The sequence below is a fragment of the Myotis daubentonii genome, chromosome 1 (assembly GCF_963259705.1).
Source record: "Myotis daubentonii chromosome 1, mMyoDau2.1, whole genome shotgun sequence".
Lineage (NCBI taxonomy): Eukaryota > Metazoa > Chordata > Mammalia > Chiroptera > Vespertilionidae > Myotis > Myotis daubentonii.
In genome coordinates this window covers 169,123,043-169,141,072 of record NC_081840.1, presented here as the reverse complement: position 1 = coordinate 169,141,072, position 18,030 = coordinate 169,123,043, and the positions used below count along the sequence as shown (strand labels likewise).

At 39.8% G+C, this 18,030-nt stretch overlaps 1 protein-coding gene across 8 annotated transcripts in view; it reads left to right on the top strand.

Annotated features, from left to right (window-relative positions):
* Nucleotides 1-18,030, top strand: part of PDLIM5 (PDZ and LIM domain 5) — a 225,187-nt gene that overhangs the window by 172,827 nt on the left and 34,330 nt on the right. For all 8 annotated transcript variants that reach the window (XM_059665230.1, XM_059665221.1, XM_059665212.1 and 5 more), the window contains one exon: nt 7,855-8,042. In XM_059665230.1, the coding sequence (XP_059521213.1) occupies nt 7,855-8,042 (188 nt within the window). The remainder of the gene's footprint in view (nt 1-7,854; nt 8,043-18,030) is intronic.

Below are 18,030 nucleotides of genomic sequence, written 5' to 3'. Positions count from 1 at the left end.
GCAAATTTTAATTTCTGGGGGAAAAAATCAGCAACAATAAATGACCTGAACTCCTATTACCTTCCTGACATGTCACACTTGTGTATGTCTAATTATTAATATAGTATGGTTGCTCTCTTATCTTCATTATGCTACGTCTTCTCAGTTTCCTTTTTGTGCCTCTTCTCTGTTTTTCTTTCCCTACCTATCAATTTAAGCAGCTCTACAAGAAATGTGGTGACAAGTTCCTTGGAAGCTTTTCAAAACTTTTCTCCCTTATCCTCTCCTGCTAGATACAGTGCGACGGTTCTGAGCAGCACAGCGCTCATGTGTCTGCTGTTCTTGCTGCAAACACCCGGTAGAGCTACATGTACAGTGTGTGTCTGTTGCTGTGCCAACACTTTTCACTGCCTTACACGTCACATCAAAGAAAACACTCCCTTTGTTATGAGATCACCATCATATTGTCTAGGTTATAGATACATTCTACAATGTGTATTACCGATTTTGCTTTAAATCATCCTTGTATCTTTTTACTGCCATCTGTCTATGATACTTCTCAGTTATGTAGGTTATTGCATGTTGTGTGCCTGTCGACTTTGGGGATTTTATAATTTGTAGTTTTTATATCTTAAGCAGAATCAGGTATAAATAGGTATTTGAAGTTTTTACTGGTTTTATCTTGTCCCACAAACTGATTATATTTGAGAGTGATCACTATTCTTTGTAATACCCCTTCCTCCCAGTAAAAGAATAAAAGGTTTTTATTTTTGTGGGGTTTTGTTTATACATAATTTCTAGTGTCTTTTTATAGCATCAAATGCTTTTAAGGTTGCATTGATAAATGGTGAAAATTTAATCAACTCTATATTAATGAGTAAAATAATATAATACACTACTACCCATCTTTTCACCCTCTTTCTACTGTTTAGTTCTGTTTGTCTGTCTGTCTCTATCTATCACTGCTTTCTGCTATTGGTAGTGTGATTTTCCAACTTAAAACTCTTTCTAACTGCTCACCAAGCTCTCCAGTCCTGAAAAGTATCACTCACTCCTGGATGCACTTTGCATCAGCCCTGTTTCCAAGCCTTTACCTTTTTCGTATCTCCAACCCTCGAGGAAATTGACTGACTCTATCCAGGTTAAGAAAACAAGATACTGTGGGAGCAGATGTCACAGTGGTGGTTTGCTGTAAAAGACACTTTCTGTAACACTTAACCACCATATTAACAGGCCAGATGTGAAATTCCTAGAACTGATTCATGTCCAGTTTTCACTTAACTGCTTCCAATGCACTGCTAATGCACAGCATGCTGTTTTGTATGATTATTAACTTGCCTTTTAACCCTTTGTGACATCTTTTGTTAGCACAGTTGGTGTTTGGTATGAAGTGACAAGTCATTGTGCAAGTATTTAAATTACAGTAGAACCCTGTCTCTTATTTCATGGATATAGCTATACTAGACTATTTAAATGTTTAGTAAGACATACCTTTACACCTTCTGAAAAAATGGTAAAGAATAATAGAATAATTGGTTTTGTTTGTCTATTGTCTTGCAGTTCTCAAATATGAAGGTTGTACTTGGGCCATATCTGGGAAATACTGAAACAAAAAAATTAATTTTCTCCTAAACTTAACAAATATGGCAAAAAATATTGTGTATAATCAAAAATAAATATATCCCAAGTATTCATTACAAATGGTATAATTTTAGTGAAATAACGATTTCTGACAGAACATAAATTAATGTCAGTGTATACAACTGTGACTATAGTTAGTAAAAGCCTGATATCACACAGGATCATGTGTGTATATCCTGCCCACTGTTATGGGGATTTTCGATATACTTAATTATAATCCTGGGTAACTTTAAGGGAGGTGTTTAAACAAGGAGAGAGATCATTGTCCATATGCTCTAAGAAGAAACATCTGAAGTTATGTTATATTTGTGGAGTTGTGAGTAATAAAGGAGCAGTCCTCTTTCATTATCAGGGTTAAGTCTGCACAGTGACAGGTTACTGACCACATTTGGAATAGTCTTTCCAGAAAAGCACCTGATGCATTAAAAAAAGACACACAAACACACACACTAAATGGCCAGTGGTATGTTTTGATTAACAACAAATGGAGATGGGATAGGGAAAAATACTGGTTCTGTGAAAATATTCGTTTTGTCCACTTCTGGCATTCCAGTGAGTTATTTTGCTCTCATTGTTCAACAAAAAAAGAACAACATAAACATTCTTGCATACCTTGTTCAATTGGAGAATTTTAATGCTTTTCACTTATTGTTGTAAAACTAAGAACAGTTTTATAACTTTTTTGTATATAGCTACTACACATAGGGCAATCTTTCTTTAAGCAGCAATGAATTACTCTAAAAGAAATAAATCCTAGATACTTTCCCTTCAAGTCAAGCATCTTGTTGCTTAAATAAACTTTTTGTTTAAAAAAAAAATGGTGTTATGGACTGATTGAGCTAGTGTTTGTAGTCATTATCACCACTTTTTACTAACAGCAATTGGCACAAACTTAAATGTATTTTGATATTTGGGAAAGGAAAGTGGTCCCGTACCAGGTTAGCCAGTTGGCATTCTGAAAAACAGGAGCACAGGATACCCTGAGGAGACCTTGCTACCGCAGTGAGAAGGGACTGAAAAGCAGCTGGGAGGGACGTGTCAGAGATGTTTTATCTTGGATGTTTACTTTTGTGTTACAGTAATCTTTAAAATTATAATAAAGTATCATAGAATACCAAACTTGTTTCTTCCCACTATAGTGTGTTTAACACTTTGAATTTTGGTACAAAAGTCTAAGTCAATGATGGGAAACCTATGACACGCGTGTCAGAGGTGGCACGTGAATTCATTTTTTTGATTGATTTTTCTTTGTTAAATGGCATTTAAATATATAAAATAAATATCAAAAATATAAGTCTTTGTTTTACTATGGTTGCAAATATCAAAAAATGTCTGTATGTGACACAGCACCAGAGTTAAGTTAGGGTTTTTCAAAATGCTGACACGCCGAGCTCAAAAGGTTCGCCATCTAAGTTAAAGAATTTTGCTTAGAAAAATACAAAAAAAAATTTGTAAACAGAACTCTGGAAGGAAGGAGACTCATGACTCCTATATATGTCCAGGTTCATTTACAGAATTCTGATGGAGAAAACTATAAAATAAAAAGTTGCTTATAATTATGACTCTTGTAGAAATATTCCTTTCCTACCACTTCAGAGTCTGTGTATTAGTATATAAATTTTATAAGATTTAGTAAAAACTGTTTAATCTAAACATTGATAATTAAACCCATGCTATACAATTGGCCCTTTAAAAAAATTTAAATATGTAATTAGAGTAAAGTCACCTCAAGAGTATTCTTCAAACAGAGTTTTTCTTTGAAAATAGACTTAAAATTTCCAACTGTTCTCAATCTGCAGCTGAAATTTATTTGTTTTAATAGTTAAACAAATGTGGGAAAGGAATGTAAACTCAAGATAAATCAGGTTGCTGACACTGAAAGTAAACTTTTCTCCCTTTTTCTGTTTTTCCTCATTAGCTCAGTTTTAAAAAGAAATCTTTGCTTTATTAGTATACTAGAGGCCCGGTGCACAAAAATTCGTGCACTTGGGTGCCCGGAGCCGGTCCATGCTTGCTGTTTCAAGGGACCTGGCATATATGGCATACGGTTCTTAATATGTTTGCTCGCCTTCTTGGCGCTGTGTTTTAACCAAGGTCACCTCTCCGAGAAAGGTTGAATCCCCAGGTAGGGATTTTCCCCTGAAGTTAGGGAGGGAATAAAACCCCTTAACTAAGTGCCAGGCGGGTAGTTAATCAATTTAACTACAAACAATCATGCTTAAGCTACATAATCTTTACTCCCTGGAATGGAGATAAGAAACGCCCTAACCTTTGTAATAGAGATTGATAGGATTGAATCAATTGGTATAAATACAGATGTAACAAGACAGAGAGAGACAGAACTTAGAAGGAGCCAAGAAGACAGAACCTACACAGAACCTACAGACAGAAGAACTTCGCTGGAGAGAACATGGCAAAAGATCCTGGACTGAACCTGACTACAGAAATTGGCAAGAGAACCTGACTAGAACCTGGTGACTGAACCTGGCTGGAGAACCTAGCAAGAGAACATGGACACAGAACCTGGCTGGAGATCCAGACCAGAACTTCGCTGGAGATCCAGACCAGAACTTGGCTGGAGATCCTGGCTAGAGATCCTGACTAGGCTCCCAGTCAACTGAACGCTGTCTCCATGTCCTTCCTTCTTCACCGACTCCGTCCGCACCTTTGGGAACCCCTGGACCTGCTGGGGTTGGACCCCAGCACTTGGGGGTGTCCCTCAGCCCAGCCTGTGCCCTCTTGCAGTCTGGGACCCCTCGGGGGATGTCCACCTGCCAGCTTAGGCCTGATCCCCTGGGGGGAGCAGGCCTAAGCTGGCAGTCAGACATCCCTCTGGCAGCCTGGGATCCCTCAGGGGGTTTCTGACTGACAGCTTAGGCCCACTCCCTGCTGCACTTGCAGCCATCAACCCAGCTTGTGGCTGAGTGAGCTCCCCCTGTGGGAGCGCACTGACCACCAGGGGGAAGCTCCTGCGTTGAGCGTGTTCCCTCTAGTGGTCAGTGTGCATCATAGCAACTGGTCATTCCACCATTAGGGTCAATTTGCATATTACCCTTTTATTATATAGGATTTTTCTCCATTTTCAGTTTTTGAAATATGAAACATAAACTTTGGTATTCTTGAGATGGAAATAATATTAATTTAACATTTCATTTCAATGTTTGTTTATCTGTCAAACTAGTGAACATGACCATATTTGATTCTTACCTTCTGTGGCATGAATCAAGGGTGTTCGTGGATTTACTCTGGTTTCCTCATTAGAATCTTTTAGAAGCATTTTAATTTTTTTAGAATTTAGGTATACCTTAAAACAATTTAAATTTTGAAAAAAATATGAGTCTTTACTTTAGAAATAAGATACCAATCTAATTTAGGTAATTATGACATACCATATTAATAAATTAGACATTAATTTAAAAGTATTTTGCTGTTTCCCTCACCAGTGTGGCTCAGTTGGTTGAGCATTGTCTCCTGCACCGAAAGGTCACCAGTTTGATTTCTGGTCAGGGCATGTGCCCAGGTTGCGGGTTCTGTCCCATCAGGGTGTGTATGGGAGGTAACCGATCAAATTTTATCCCCACTTAAAGTTTAGTAACTGAGGCGTAGAGATGTAAAATAATTTGTCCATCACACAGCTTTTAAAAGCTGCTCATAGCATTTATAATAATAAATTAGACCGGATATCCTTCTGGACGACTTTCCGGACGAAGCCGGGGCTGCAAGGGAAGCCTGGGTCTGGGTGCCTGCCGGCAGCTGGAGGGAAGTGCAGGTCCTGGGTGCCAGAGGGAAGCCAGTGCCGGCAGCCGGGGGAAGGAAGGCCTACTCTTGCATGAATTTCGTGCATCAGGCCTCTAGTTATACTATACTGCTTAAGCTGTTTCTGTTAATATTATTTATTCTGTCATCTTTATTGGTTATTATGTCCAGCATTGCCATTAAGTAAGCAATCTTTCACTTTTTATTTATTATGAAAATTATCAGAGTGCTTAAAATTTTCATTGTATAGTATGCTCTAACATCAAGCAGGTTTGAGTTTTTCATTAAACTGATTAGATGCCCCGCCAGTGTGGCTCAGTGGTTGAGCATGGACCTATGAATCAGGAGGTCACAGTTCAATTCCCAGTCGGGGCGCATGCCTGGGTTGCAGGCTCAATCCTCAGTAGGGGTCATGCAGGAGGCAGCCGATCGAGGATTCCCTCTCATAATTGATGTTTCTCTCCCTCTCCCTTCCTCTCTGAAATCAATAAAAAATATATTTTAAAAACTGATTAGAACTTATAACAGAAGGTAGTGGCTCTATTATACCTGAATTTAGAGAACACTATTTCAAGAAAGTTAAAATAGCATTAGTATGATTTTTCAAAACTGTTCAGGTGCCCCAAGACCACCCCCAGGTTTGACAATTCATTAGAGGGATTACAGAACTCTTGTACTCATGACTAAGATTTATAACAGTGAAAAAATACAAAGCAAAATCAGCAATTGGAAAAGTTGTGAGATCAAGTCTGGAAGAAATGCGACTCAAGTTTTCAAAAGCCCTCTCCCAGTGAAGCCACACAGGATGTGCTTGATTCCTCAGCCATGAGTTACAACAAAACGTGCAAAGTGTTGTCAACCAGAAGCTCATTAGAAACTACCTAAGACAAGGATTTTATAATGAGGCTCGTTATGTAGGCACGCTGTGCCTAATTCATACTGAAATTCCAGACTCTCAGAAGGAAAGCAGGTATTCAGCATAAGCAATATTGTTTATATAGTTTGGGCACAGTGAGCAGCTCTTATCTTTTAGAGAAAGTTTTATATGACTGTGGGGAACCATTTACGAGCCAACTCCCAAATGCCAGTCAAAGGCCAGCCTTGCAAGTGGGCCTTCCTAAGGGAAGGCAGCCTCGAGCCTACTTAGTTAGGTGTTATCCAAGTTTCAAGAGGCATTGGGGAAATCAGGCATTCCTGTTCATTTGTAAGCATAGTGGACATGATTGAATTTGAAATTTACTTCCCTTGAAATAATCTCAACCAAACTAAATAATTAAACAGTATTTATTTTATTGAAGTCATTAATATAGTATCCTATCTTTGTCCATGTGTTGCTCTAGCTCAGATGGCGAACCTTTTGAGCTCGGCATTCTGAGCTCAGCATTTTGAAAAACCCTAACTTAACTCTGGTGCCGTGTCACATATAGACATTTTTTGATATTTGCAACCATAGTAAAACAAAGACTTATATTTTTGATATTTATTTTATATATTTAAATGCCATTTAACAAAGAAAAATCAACCAAAAAAATGAGTTCGTGTGTCACCCCTGACACGCGTGTCATAGGTTCGCCATCACTGCAGCTGTTGCTTTCAGGTAGTGAAGAAATTGAGTTTCTATGCATGAAGTTATCTGAGTAACCAGGACTTTATTGAATTTTTATTGAAAAGTTAGGATTTATTGTTGTTATAACAACTCTTATTATTTCAATTGAGAAAAACTGTTATTGTATTGTGTCATTCCAAAGTGCATATTTAATCATCTGAGCTAAATTTTTTTTGGAAATGACATATAATCATAAATAATAAATAACTGGGTGGTGAAAGCCACATGATCCTCTGAATCAAGCACAGGTAAGGCCTCCTGTTAAGCAAATAACTCTGAGAGCGGACAGTGGTGGTCTTGCCTCTTGTTTTCCTGTGCTATGAACATAGGGCAGTGGATGTTCTATTAGATGGGAGATGTTCTCTCTGTTTGCCACTGTGTGAACAGTGTGAAGCACAATGTCTGGCAGATCGCACGTACTTAAATATTTATTGAATGAAAGAGTGACCAAGTCTGTGAGCAAAAGAGTGACTCGAGAGATGTCAGAGAAACCTAGTTCATAAAGTACCAGAAGAATGTGGGAAACGATAAAGAAACATCTGTGCTATTTCATAGAGATTTTTCAGGGATTCTTTAATAATTGCTTATTTTATTCTAGATGATTGAATGTTGAGATAGAGAGGAATAGGAAATCAAAGGATTGGCTGTGTGAGTTTTTTAATAGCCTTGTTTCTCAAGGTAGACCCTTTTTTTCTCTTTTTTTAGAGGCAATCCCTGAGTCATGGTTTTAGAGTATTTTATTTTTAAATATCAATTAAGTGATGATTATTTTTGTTTTCCTTAGAGATTTAATAGGCTGAGAAAATCAAACGATCAGTGCCAGGTTAGCTTGCTACCACTTCACCAAAAATGTTTTCTTATTTTCCTTCCAGCAACACCCAGGAGCCTTCTCCGCACTTGGCGCCATCAGCAGCATCCGCACAGAGTATGCCTGAGAGGCCAGAGAGCCCAGCCTTCGCCAGACCAGGGGTGGCCGGGCTCACAACTGCTGCTGCCTTCAAGCCTCTGGGGTCCACCAGCGTTATCAAGTCACCCAGCTGGCAGCGGCCAAGCCAAGCAGGTACGCCAAGGAAGTCACCAGCTTTTTGCTTTCCTTAAGTGTAATTAAGAAAATGTGTTCTGGGATATATGATAGATTCCATTGGTGAAACCCATTCTCTACTATCTAAAAGGACTGCAGAGAACAGCTACAGCTGTTTTCCTCTCTGAAGTGTTCCATAAACATTTTCTCTGTGTGTTTGGTATTATTGCCATTTGCTATGCATAACTGCAGAATTGGGCAATTACTTGTTTCCCATGTTACTCAGGAAGCATGTGTAGAGTTGGAAATTTGGGGTCTTATTAACAAACTATATTGTTGGGAGGTTACCTTGAAAATGTAACATTTTAGTTTTGATGATAAGTGAAACATAACAACAGAAGCATTTGTTGCCATCAGACAATATTGAAGGAAGGCGCATTGACTTCTTGTCCTCTGAAGATTCACAAAGCAGAGTGGAAGGATGACCCCGTACTAGAAAGGGAGCATTTGAGCAGCATAGGGCCAGTCTGGAAACCTGAGCTTTCAGTCTCTTCTATAGATAAGTAGCTTTACATAAAGTCACTTAACCCCTAGATCCTGTTTTCTAACCTGCGGGATGTAGGAAGACTAAATGATCTCTTGTTCCAACGTGAACAAAGTTTCTGACTGCTGGACTAAAGTAACTGTTTCAACAGGAACATGGGACTGTACTTAAAGGTTGCCAGTCCCACACTTAGCTTTCATCTCTTTCCATTCTTTGCACTCTCCCTGGATGATTTTCCATCCAGATTTCTATTAGTCGCTGATGATTTATACAGTCCTCTCTCCTGGACTTGATTTCCTCAAACCGTGTTGACCTACTTGCTGTTTCCAGGTAGCCCCTCAAATGCAGCGTGGCCGAAAATGTTACTACCTATCTCTTACTGGTACACCCACCCAGTCACCAAAGCTGGGATGTGAACTTACCACCTCCCACTCCCTACCCCTGTCCTCAAAGAAATTAACACCTAATGATTCCACTTCTTAGTATTTCTCAAATTTATTTTCTTCTCTCCACTCTGTTGGTTCAGGCCTTGTCCTTCAAACAACTAACTTGTAACTAATTTCCCTGCCCCCTTCTGTCTGTCTGTAGCCAGTGATCTTTCTGCAGCTCTGACTTACCTGTCACTGTTCTGCTACAGGTGCTTTGCTTAACCTGCCATTTAAGACCTTGTTTACTCTGGCCTAGCTATCTCCTCAAGCTCGTCTCCTGCTGCTCCCAATTGGGTATGATCTAAACTATTTGAAAGAAAACACAATTTTATTACTTTTTAAAACTTAAATATTTAGACTAAAATCATCAGCCTCTGAAATTTCTGGACTATTAATTAACTTAACAAGACCTTTACCCTTGGTGAAAAATGCTGACAGCTCAGCCCATGCATTTTTAATTATTTCCATTTACTTAAAGCTTATCCATGACCATGGAGATTTCCTGTAAATATTTCGCATGTGCATTAAAATACAGAAAATACCTCAAAGATTTATTTGGTATGATAATTGGAAGGGGACAGAGAATATTTCCTAAAAGAGCAAGGACAAGACCAAATTTCTGAGATAGAAACTGAAGTAGGGCACAAAGTATATGAACCATGGAGGGCAGAAAATATATGTAATCTGGAAATTCAGAAATTGCAGTCAAAATAACATTTTACCTATTAAAGTGAAAAGGAGAAATTTCACTTGATGTGGAAATTTTGGAGAATACACTACAGCAAAATTACCACAAGAGGGCGACAGAATTCTTTCTTTGAATAATCAAGGCAGGCAGTATAATTATAGTCATGATTCACATGGTCAGTATTTAAAATGTTACACATTTTTTGGAACATATAAGTGAATTTAATTTGAACAAGACTATAATAATATAAAACATTAAACATTCTATCACATTATAAAGCATTAATATTATAAAAAGAAAATGTTTTGCCATTGTGAAGTTTGTTGAATTTCATCATGATGCTTACTTAGCTCAAATCAGAAAATATTCGCAGAACACCTACTGTTTTTCTTGCTCTAGGTGCTTCATACTGACCTTTAATGAGTTATTATGTTATATGTAAACTAGAGGCCCTATGCACAAAATTTGTGCAAGGGGCTCGACCCTCACAGCTGAATCAGCCATGGCCTGGTCCGGAAGGTCATCCAGAAGGACATCCAGAAGGTCGTTCAGCTGTGTGGTCTAATTAGCATATTAGGCTTTTATTATTATAGATGTTACTTATTTTACACTATTTTGTAAAAGTTGTGAAATAAGTAAAAAATTCCCAGCTCCTTAGATTCTTTTATTCTATTCTGCCTAACAGAGTACCATATTTTAAAACAAAACAAAACACCTCAGAATCTACACTGAGTCTTATAAACAGTTTCAAGAGCTTCCTAATGCAAATGAAAAGTTCTTTTGATTTAGAAGGTGATAGGTGCCTCATGGGTTCTTGTGTTCCTCACAATTCACCTGTGAAAACTGCACTGTCATCCAAAGGGAAGCAAGAACACAAAGGCAGGTTGCTGGGGTAGGAGGACTTAGGTAAAGCATCAAGGCAGGTGGCCTTTCTCCTCTCACATGGGAATTTCAGGCTCTGGATAATTCACAGCTGTGCACTAGTGTGAGTGAATAAAGGGAAAGTAAATTTTTTTATCCTCCTCCCCTCCCATCACCAAAGAGTGACTGTTACCAGTGATGTCATTTACAAATAATTCCTACAGAAGGATGGTATCAAAATCACGGAATTGCAGCCTGTGACCACTTAGTTGATCCTGAAATCAGTTTAACGGATCATAGATAGTATTTTCATTAAAAAATGAAATAGAATAGAAAATATAAGAATATTTTAATATATTAAGGGAGGTATCAAGTTGTGAAGATGTGGTTTTAGTTAACATGGGTATATAGTAGGTCCTCGGGTTACATGGAAGATCCATTCCTATGGCGCCACGTAACGCGATTTTCACCGTAAATAGGAACCCACCTACATAAGCACCTACGTCACTCACATGGAGCACATACACAGCAGTAATGAAGTGAAACAGTAAAAAAAATTTAAAAGAAAGATAACAATTTCTGACCTTTACTTGTGGTAAATAAATAATAGAAAACATAAAGCACATATGTACATATGTCGAAATGATGGAACATTTTTTTATCCTATATAATAAAAGGCTAATATGCAAATAGCCTGAACAGTGGAACAACTGAACAGCCGGTTGCTATGGCACGCGCTGACCACCAGGGGGCATGTGCAGACCATGGCGGGATGGTGGAGCAGATGATTGGGGGCGCCAGACCAAGGTGGGGCGCTGGTCACTGTGATCAGGGCGAGCCTCTGGTGGTTACTGAAAATTATTTGCTCCTGCACACCATGGTCCTGCTGGGGGCTCACACCGCAGCCGGTGCCAGAGCCACCGCTGGTACCCACTGCCAGTGCCCGGTGCCAGTCCCGCTCACTCGGCGCCATCAGTGGGTGCAAGTGGCGGCTGCCGGCCCTGATTGCCCCTGAGGGCTTCTCTACATCCCCTGCTCCTAAAAGGTGATCGGGGCAGCAGCTGCCGATTGCACCTGCTGACGATGCTGGCCCCGCTCGCACCTGCTGCTGCCGCCCCAATCGCTCCACGCCACCATCAGCAGGTGCAAGTGGGGCCGGCACCGTCAGCTCATGGGAGCAGCAGCGGATGCGGGGCTGCTGGCAGACGGGACTGGGGGCCACAGCAGGAGGCGCTGGGAGGGGGCACAGAGGATGGGCCGAGACCCTCCCTTGTGCCTACCACAGCCTTGTGGCCCATAGTTCCTTTCAAGGTGCACGAATCCGTGCACTGGGCCCCTAGTTATAAATAAATGGGAGATGGCAACGTAACCACAAAACGACGTACGTCGAGTCCGATGTAACCCGAAGACTGCCTGTATAAGTAACTGTATATATATACATACAAACATATATTTTAGGTCAGCAGATAAAGTATACTTAAATACTGTGTTTTATAGTTTAAAAGTTTGGGAGTCATTTATTTAAATATTATTTTAGTCTTACTCTGTCTGTTGGGTGATGACTAATGTAATTGTGAAACGATAGCTTGAAAGAAAAAAAAAGACTGCATTGAAAGGGCTAATTGGAATTTGAAGACCTACTAGTATATTCTGAACCTGTCATGGGTTTACCTCCTCTAAAGTTCTGACTTTAAATCTTCGATCATTTCACTTGTGGTGTTACATAGCCTGTGTACCAGAAGTCTTTCAGAACACAGCATTGCTATACTAGCTGATAACTAGGAACCAGGTTTGTGTATACCAGTAACAGCATTATAACTCAGATTGGACCTTCTTTTCTTCAGGCATGTAGTTCAGTATACACCACCGCACGTACACAAGCTTGCCAGTGACTGACAAAAAGCTAAATATTTTGCCTGGCCAGTGTGGCTCAGTGGTTGAGTGTTGACCCATGAACCAGGAGGTCGTTATTCAATCCCGGGTCAAGGCACATGCCCAGGTTGCAGTTGCTGTATCCCAGTAGGAAGTGTGCAGGAGGCAGCCCATCAGTGATTCTTTCTCATCATTGATGTTCCTATCTCTCCCTCTCCCTTCCTCTTTCTGAAATCAATTATATATAAAAAAAAGCGCTAAATATTTTAGGATGCAAAATGTTCAAAAGTTCATAGTATGCACAAAAGAATTTAGATGCAAAAGAAGTTAGAATCCAAACTTCAATTTTACATAAGCGAGCAAAACTACTTTTGACTCACCTGTATCTTTGGTTAGACTTCCATAATTCAGAAGCAGTAGTCCCTTTAGAAATTTGACTTGATCTAGAAAAATACGCGAGATTCTTCTTGTCATTTTTCAGAATTGGGGATATATACTTTTTTAAACTTATATTTTAATTCACTATGTTTGTATGTCTAATAGATTTTGTAATGTTTGAAAACTTCTTCTTATATATAATTTTAAGTGGTTAGATAGACATTTTCAAGACCTTTGTAAATGTAGTGGTATAAGTTTAAAAATATGTTCTTGTATTTATGTAGGTGACGTAATCTGCTATGTAATGTTTTTCCTAGATTCTGTTTAGGTTATGGGTACCAGATTAGTTCATTCAATGCAAGTATATGTATAAAATATTACTGTCTTACCCAATCTAGTCAGGTGTTTTTCCCAAACCCAGTATTAGAGCCATAAAGAGCCATTATATATTGGAAGCACATCAGTTTTCCAACTTTAGTTTAATTGTATACAAAATGAGGATGCCTGATTTGTTAAAATATAAGTGCTTTGCTAGCTCAGGCCTATTGTCCATTGAGCCCACCTAGGTTGTCCCCTGCTAGGTTCTGAAGAATAGAAATGCCCACCCCCTGGAGTTCAATTTCAGAAGGCCAGGGATGTTACCCAAGTGGAGCATTTTAAGCCTTCAATTTGTTTATCTGTTAAAATAAAGGTAACAAAGTCCCTTATAGCTTTCTTGTGAAGCTCACGTGGTAGAACAAAGTGCTTGATACATAGAGAATACTCAAAAAAGGTTAAGTTTTCACCGCTTTATTCTTTTTCAGAATAGCATCAATAATTTATACTGTTACCACCCAACAAAACAGTTCTTAATGTGACTTCCTGCTTGAAAATGTTTGGGGTCCGTGCTGCCCGCACATTAAATGTTTGGCTTCTTAACAAGGCGTACGGTCCCTTTACAACCTGTGCCAGCCTTCTTCAGCTTCATCAGGTCTTACCATTCCTTGGGCACATACCTCTGTGCTTTGCACAAGCGGCTCCTTTTCTTTGGCATGCTTTTGCATTTTATACCCTTCTCCCCCTGAACATTTCTGTTCACTCTTTATGACCAGACTAGAGGCCCGGTGCACAAAAATTTGTGCACTCGGGGGGGGGGGGGTCCCCTCAGCCCAGCCTGTGCCCTCTCGCAGTCTGGGACCCCTCGGGGGATTTTCACCCACTTCCCGGGGGGACTGGGCCTAAGCTGGCAGTCAGACATCCCTCTGGCAGCCCGGGAGCCCTCAGGGGATGTCCACTTGCCAGCAGGGAGCAGGCCTAAGCTGCGATCGGACATCCTTAGCGCTGCTGAGGAGACGGAAGAGGCTCCCACCACCACCGCTGTGCTGGCAGCGGGCAGCCTGGCTGTGGCTGAGCAGAGCTCCCCCTGTCGGAGTGCACTGACCACCAGGGGGAATCTCCTGCATTGAGCGTCTGCCCCCTGGTGGTCAGTGTGTGTCATAGTGACCAGTCATTCCCAGTCGTTCTACTGTTAGGGTCAATTTGCATATTACCCTTTTATTATGTAGGATAGAGGCCTGTTGCATGGGTGGGGGCCAGTTGGTTTGCCCTGAGGGTGTCCCAGATCAGGCTGGGGGTCCCCACTGGGGTGCTGGGCTAGCCTGGGTGAGGGGCTGATGGCCATTTTCAGGCTGACCACGCCCATGGGCTGGAAGCAGGTATCTGGGGTTTATTTATCTTCTATAATTGAAACTTTGTAGCCTTGAGTGGAGCTCAGGGCTGGCCAGGGCAGGCGGGAAGCTTGGCTTTCTCCATTGCTGGGGGCAACCTGAGCCTCTTTCTTGCTCCAGCTCCGTGGCCGCTGCCATCTTTGTGATGGAGTGAAGGTTAATTTGCATATTACTCTTTTATTATATAGGATGTTATCTCCTTTTTAAACCTTTCTTGAGCCCTATAAATAGTTGCTGGTCCTTTCTGTTTGATGATGGCCTTATTATGGCATTCATCATGATGACTTTAATTATTTACAAATGTGTCTTTTACTGCTGTGTTTAGACTCCCTTAAGGACAGGGACCATAGTCTTACTAGTCTTTGTTATACTGCATCAAAGCAATACCTGGCTCAGCTTATAGGCCCTAAGTAAGTGTCAAAGAGGGAATAAATGAATGGGTGGGCAGGTCAGTTTGTCTTGTTTTGTACATCTTCATATAATTTGAGGGATTCCCAAAATATTCTTTTTTTCCTACCAGACTTGAAATTGTCACAACAGTCATTGAACGAAGGTGGACATGCTGTCTGCCAAAAGCTGCCATTAAAAATACACAGATTGCTCAAGGGCAAGGGGACTTCACTCTCCTTGAAGCACTAAGCTCCTGTAAGACTTAATAGTTGTGACTATAGGCAGTACTAGAACTCTATTAATTTTCACTAATTAAAAAATTAATAATAGATCTGAAGCTCTATGGTAGCATTTTTCCCCCCTCAAAAATGTGGAAATTTATGGCATATAAGGAACCAAGCAGTGGAGTGCAGAGGAAATATTAAGGAATGTTCACCCATTTTGTCGTTGTGGGAAAATTAACTTGGATACAAAGCATCAGTAAATAACAGAAATCCACAAAAACAATGCAATGAGTTAAATCAGATTATAAGGCCCAGGTCAGAAGGCGTGGAGGTCTGGATCAATCTAAAGGACCAGTAATATTCAGTGATACAATCTTGAGGTAGAATATGTCCCTTTTTATGATGGAGTCAAATTTTATGCAGGAATAAAGTGTTAATAGTTGTGTCTGAAGTAAAATCACATGTAGTCAATGCCCCATGAATATTTTTAGGAAGAGGCCAAGGTGGAAGAGGGAACAGCATATGCAAAAGCTCACAGAGAACTTGGCTTCTGAAAAAGGGCAAGTAGTTTGGTATGTTCAGTAGTGCCTAGTAGCCAAAAGGAAGGTTGGACGGGTTACTGGGAGCCTGGTCAGAAAGAGCTTTGAAAGTCAGCAGTATGGATTAATGTGGAAAGGAAGCTATTAAAAGATTTGTAAACTGGAGAGTGACACAATCAGATTTGCATTGTTAAAAGATCATTATGAACTCTGTGTAAAAGATTAAGATTGGTGCCCTGGAGACTCTCTAAGACAAGCATGTCAAACTCAAAGGCTAACACGGGCCAAATAAACAAGGTTTAAGTTTATGTGGGCCGCAAAAAAACAAAAGCTTCAATTTTCATAGAAACGTAGGTTTATTTCGATGGAGACATGCTGAATACAAAAGGCTGAAAAAAATGAGTAATTGTTAAACATAAAATAATAGAACACTTTAATAAAAATTAATATTTTTCTTGAACAATCTGGGACCCCTTGGGGGATGTCCAACTGCCGGTTTAGGCCTGTTCCCTGTGGGACATCCCAGCAGCCAGACATCCCTCTCACAGTCCAGGACTGCTGGCTCCCAGCTGCTTGCCTGCCTGCCTGATTGCCCCTAACTGCTTCTGCCTGCCAGCCTGATCACCCCCTAACCACTCCCCTGCCGTCCTGATTGACGCCTAACTGCTCCCCTGCTGGCCTGGTCACTCCCAACTGCCCTCCCCTGCCGGTCACCCCTAACTGCCCTCCCCTGCTGGCCCAGTTGCTCCCAACTGCCCTCCCCTGCCAGCCATCTTGTGATGACATGAGCACGGCCATGTTGTGACTACATGGGGTGGCCATGTTGTGAGGGTGTGACGGTCAGTTTGCTTATTACCTCTTATTATATAGGATTATGTATAACAGGATATTGTAAAAATTAAGTTACAAAATTTTTATTAAAACATTTCTTACGTACTGTTATATTGGCTGGGCCACAAAAATGTTCGTTGTGGGCCACATGCGGCCCGAGTTTGATGTGCTTGCTCTAAGAGGTGCTGAGGTAATCCAGCATAGACAGGATGATAAGGAGGATTACCCTGGGCAATGACAGTGGCAGTGGCAGTGAAGAGCATTCTAGGGGCAAGAGTATGCCAAGTGCTTACACTCTCACTGACTGGGATGCACATTCTAGCCATTGCTCTTCCAGGGAAGCCTTATTCCCTATAGAGTATAATGTATCTTCTATTAAAACGGGAGAGAATATATTCAGTTTGAAGAAACTATACTTCATTCTAAGTAAGTCTGATTATGGCAGGAAAACTGGCTGAATGTATCTTTAGTTTTTTTAAATGTAATATGTCTAGTTACAAAATATAAGTCTGAGCGGATTGCATCTTGTACTGGAGAAATAAGTTAAAGTTTACTTTTATAACATAACTATTTTTATAGCATTTCCTAAGGGGAGTGCATTTATTTCCTCGAAATTAGCGTTTTCTAAATATTGACTCTTTTCATTCTTTTTATCTGCAAATATGAGATTGGTAACTTTGGCATGATCCTCCTTGTACTGCTTGTCTTTGCATGAAGCACTTATACTACATGTTGTACATGTTGCCATGGAAACAAAGATGAGATAGAAAAAGGATTGATTCTTCCAAGAAAAAAAGAAGAAAAATTCTGTAGAGCCCTGTTGGTCAAAAATTAAATGCTTATCATTTGTATGTAGTACAGAAAGTTTTATCTGTAGATAGGCCTTACATTTTTTTTTTCATTAATTACAGGTGTTTTCTTCTTTTCCACTTTTCAAAATATGTTGATTTTGAGAGCATTTGTAATAATACTTAAATGTATTGCCATTATAAATGTTTAGTATACAACATATGATTTTTTACTCAAAAACTCATTGAGCAATCTTTACAATATTGGCTAATACTTTAATCTCAGTTTTCTGTAAAGAAATGTGACTATTTCATAGAGCCATTGGAAAAAACACACACAACTTTGATATGTTTTCTTTCACTGTAGTTGGTGTTACCTAGCTGTGCTGAAATATTTTCTTTTTTAGCTGTTTTCATTAGCTGTACTTTAGCATGATAAAATAATGCTACCTTCATGTTTTCTTTAACCATATATACACATAACTCCCTGTTTATTCTTATGTCCTGCGATGTTGGCAAGAAAGTCGTGGATTTATTTTATTTTATTTTACTTTTATTGTTAAATGTGTTCATGGAGGCAGACATTCCACTGAGAAAATTACAGGCGCATTTAGCTGATATGGTGACATACTCAGTACACTCATAATATTTTAACATTTATTAGTAGGCATGCTTAACCTTTGATACTCCATATTGAACAAATATTAATTTCCCTATATTCTACGTAGGGCATTATTCCCTTTATATGTATCATGTAATAGGTATATAAACTTTTTAT